Below are 4,264 nucleotides of genomic sequence, written 5' to 3'. Positions count from 1 at the left end.
TCCTCTGTTTTATAGCGTCGCAGCAATTTGGAGGATGAACGTGGTATGAGAGGTTTGCTGCGTGAGGGAGACCTTGTCTGTGTTGAAGTTCAGAAGATTAGTGATGATGGACTGTTAAGATTGGCTGCTCGTAGCATCAAATATGGAAAGGTATTGTGATAGCATTTTAGATCATTGGCTTCATATATATTTGATTAATACATTATTTTTTCTCTTTAGTTTCCTTATTTTACATATGAAGATATATCTGAAAAAAAGTTACCTTAATCACATTTAACCCATTCGTGCTGGTTGACGTCTTATCATGTGGCCAAAAAATATCCCCGGACCCGGGTGATGTCCTGAGATGTCATGCATTTTCTCACCGTGCTGAAGCGCCAGCAATAGAACACTAGATTGTTCTCCAGTATAATCATTTTTCATAATTTCTTAGACTCTGTTGCTTTAGTTTAGATTTTTGAATGTTATAAAATGTGATATAATGTTTAAAAAATATGACATTACAGAAAATTTTGTAATATTGATGACATCAGGGTAATTTAAGCTTCTTGATCAGTTGAATAAGAAGATCTGAGTCAAAAAACTATTGTAAAATCAAATGTGATTGGCTAAGAAGAAAAAAAAAAATTTACTAATGTAATACTAATTCTAATTTGTTGAGTACCCTTGATATCATGTCACGTCACGTCATGTCACGAGATACATGTACATACTCATATGTACAAGTATGGTTGTTTATATTGTTCTTGTTCTTTTCGTTTTGGTAAAAAAAACATTAAGTATAAAACATGTTTTTTGATGCCCCACTAGAAGTTTTTCCACTTTCCATTGGTAATATCACATAGGAGTGAAGAATATAGGCAAAGTTCAATAAAATAACACTAGAAAAGCATTACTATAATGTTTTTTGACTAAAATAACTCCTCTGAATATGACAATATTTTTATGTACCTTTACTTTGTAGACACAGTCATGCAAACCATAAGAATAGGGTGGGTGAAAAATGCTCTGAGAAGTTGAGTGTGGCCCCGCACAGCAGGAAAACACCCCGGCATGAAGAGTTGCGCACTTGTTATCTTCCTGGCGGGACCGGGAGTAGGCGAAAATACATCCTGTCATGAATGGGTTAAATGAAAGTAATATTTTTATTTTGCCTTCATTTTTGTATGCATAATTTGATATATTTTTTTTAAATTTGGCACATTCTTCTTGTAGCTATCACAAGGAACACTCCTAGCAGTGTCACCATCTCTTATTGTCCAAGACAAGCAGAGAATGCATGACCTTCCTTGTGGTGCCCGAGTTGTGTTCGGAGCCAATGGATATGTGTACATTACTCCAACAGTGCCACAAGAACAAGCATCAACTTACACTGTCAACTTTGAAGAGGTATATCCCTTGTTATAAATGTTGCATATAAAATGCTACAAAGTGCATATATTGTTGTGTAATATATTATATGACTTCTATTTTTAAAACTCCAGATGGATTTATATACATATAGTAAGCTTGAAATATTAACAGTTGTGTTAGTAAAGTATTGCTAGTCTCATTGGTATCTTCTGTTAAACAAAGAAATCAGATAGTAATTTTTCTGGCATCAACTCATTTAGAATATAGAAAACCTCTATATTTTTCACTCTTACCAGGATATGCTATTCAACAGTCCAAAATAAAAGTAATCAGTTTGATTAATATTTCATGAATTCCAAACAGGTCCCTGTAGATATTCGTAAAACAATTGGACGTCTCCGCAACTGCATCAAGCTCTTAGCAATACATTCCATCATGATCTCTCCAACAAGTGTTACATCTGCTTTTGATATATCTGTTGAACAGGAATATGAGGTAGGTCCTATCATGCTTATGGCAAAATTTGATGTTATTTAATGGTACTTCAGCTGTGCACATGTTCAGAGATAGATTTTAGTATTTCCTTGATCGCAATATTATCAATATACCTAAGTTAACAATTGTTTAATGTACTGACTAAATTGATATGTAACATTACTCAGTAACAAGATCATAGTATACAGTATAGTGCAGGTCATTGTGTGTGTTTACATCTATTAGAGCCTTTCTCCTTTTTTTTCATTTCTCTCTTCCAAAAAGGGCAAAGTTAGGAGTGTGGTTGTAGTGCAAGATTTAAAAACCAGTAGTTGTCCAAAATAAATGCTACTGCTTGATAATGAGCAGGATGACATTCACTGATTTAATTTGCACAAGTGAAGGAAAATGGAGCTATTGGATATCAAGTAGGGTAGCTACAACGATTCAAAGGCCATGCTCTGGAACAGACCAACACACCTCCTCAATGTAGATCTCTCGGGCAGTTTTTCACCAAGTAAAGAACCAAGACAAGCTCTATCTTGTCAGAATATGCAGCAAATAGGAGAGGTTGTTGACCTTTGCCAGAAGAGGAGGCATGGAGGCTATAACTTAGCTTGATACTGTCCTTCTAGACATTTATGTTAAAATCATGTTCTATGGGTAATGTAATGCCATGAGCACTTAAGCACTTTAGCATGTCTTGATTTGAAAAATGTCAACATAATTATTTTTCCTCTTTTTCTTCTTTGCTTTAGATATTAACCCATTGGTCATGGTTCTAATAAAATATGTATACAGTCGGATGGCAGGTTTACATTGTTTGTCGCGGTGCCATCCATGCCTACGACCGACTCTGCCTCGGCAGTAAATCATGCCATCTGCTGTCAATGGGTTAACTCTAGTACTATATATTTGGAAAGGGAGATTGATTCCGCTGATATTTGTGGATGATTAAATTTTGAAATTGTTTAATGGGAAAGAATCTGATACAGGTATGACATTCTAGAATAGAGGATTTCATTAAAACTTGTAAAGATTATCATCAATTTATTTATTCCAGAAGCCTGTGATACAGTAGTATTTGTTTGTTTCTTGTCCCTGTTGATGGTAATTTTATACAATTATTAGCATACTTTTATGTTTGGCTCTTTTAAGTTTATGTGATAGAAGTAGGTCTAGAGCCAAATATTTTTCCTTTGGGTATTATCCTTTAAATTGCTGTTGTAAGGGATGTATGAAGCTAATAAATGAAACATTGTGTGTTGTACTTTTAGAATTGTTTTACTTACTGGATTATCTTTCTTTTTTTTGCAGATCAAGGATTTGCTAAAGCCAGATGTTATGCAGGATGTTGCTATGGCAACAGTTCAGATGCTGAATGAGTAGCTTAATTTTGTAAGTACTGTGGAAATATATATATCAAAGAATTATTTGTAATATCATTATCCTTTAGACAATATGTAACCATTAATTATCTTGTCTTTGTATATATTACTTCAGATCTTGTAGTATTGTCTACTTGTTTCAATATTACATTTATCTTACAATATCCACACAAGCTTGCATCTCAGATACACCATAAAATGTTATATTTCACCATTTAACCATTTTATAGTGTACCTACAGTATCTACAGTAGCATTGAATGAGCCCATTGTGAATGGTTCCATTTGGCAACGGAAGTGTTTTTATTCTACAGTATTTGATGTACATATAAACAGTTACTGACACTCCCATGAAAATGCATTGTAATTAAAATTAAATGTATTTTTTTATTTGGGATTGTGTCACAATCCAAAAAGCTGTGCTATTTTAAGGGGATAGTCTGAGCTTATCGTTATGTCATAAAGCAATATGGTTTATTTAACAAAACTAATGTATTATAGACAAGCAAATGAACATTTATAATTATAGGTAGCAAGTATTTAGTTTAATTACAATCTTTACTCTGTTAAGTAATTTGTTTAAGGTAATTCTTTGTTAGAAGGGTGGAAATGAAACGCCAAACATAATATCAACAACATAATTAATCAACTTTAACATCATGTTGGATAAAATTTGATACATTATAACTTACTGAATATGACACAAAGTAATAAACATAATAACCAAAATTAAAGTAAAAAATAGACTTGATTTTACTATGGCAATACCTTAAAGAACAGCACTGGCAGGAAACAACCTCACACACTACACAGTCCTATGCCAGCCTTGCCATCACTCCTTAATCAATGACCTGGCATATGCCTGTATACACTAACAATGTTGTATATAGGCACAATGATTGTCAGTGGCTGTTAGGAGAAGTAGTCATTAAGAATATGGTGGTATGATTATGCAATATTATAATGAATTAACATATAACAAGTGTTTTACAGGTGCAATATATTCTGGTTATTTAATATGGTCAAGACAAGATATCAATGATAATGTTG

At 33.3% G+C, this 4,264-nt stretch overlaps 1 protein-coding gene across 1 annotated transcript in view; it reads left to right on the top strand.

Moving 5' to 3' along the window:
* Rrp4 (exosome complex component Rrp4) overlaps positions 1-3,260 on the top strand; it is a 6,483-nt gene extending 3,223 nt beyond the window's left edge. Inside the window, exons 4-7 of the mRNA XM_042999680.2 lie at positions 16-150; positions 1,216-1,389; positions 1,717-1,848; positions 3,145-3,260. Coding sequence (XP_042855614.2) covers positions 16-150; positions 1,216-1,389; positions 1,717-1,848; positions 3,145-3,216 — 513 coding nt within the window. The 3' untranslated portion in view covers positions 3,217-3,260. The remainder of the gene's footprint in view (positions 1-15; positions 151-1,215; positions 1,390-1,716; positions 1,849-3,144) is intronic.
* The last annotated feature ends 1,004 nt before the right edge of the window (positions 3,261-4,264 follow it).

This window comes from Penaeus japonicus, unplaced genomic scaffold (genome assembly GCF_977035675.1).
Source record: "Penaeus japonicus unplaced genomic scaffold, GWHDUDI00000001_assembly GWHDUDI00000019, whole genome shotgun sequence".
NCBI classification, from domain to species: domain Eukaryota; kingdom Metazoa; phylum Arthropoda; class Malacostraca; order Decapoda; family Penaeidae; genus Penaeus; species Penaeus japonicus.
Note: the sequence above shows the minus strand (reverse complement) of the source record. Positions and strands in the feature narration are given on the sequence as shown.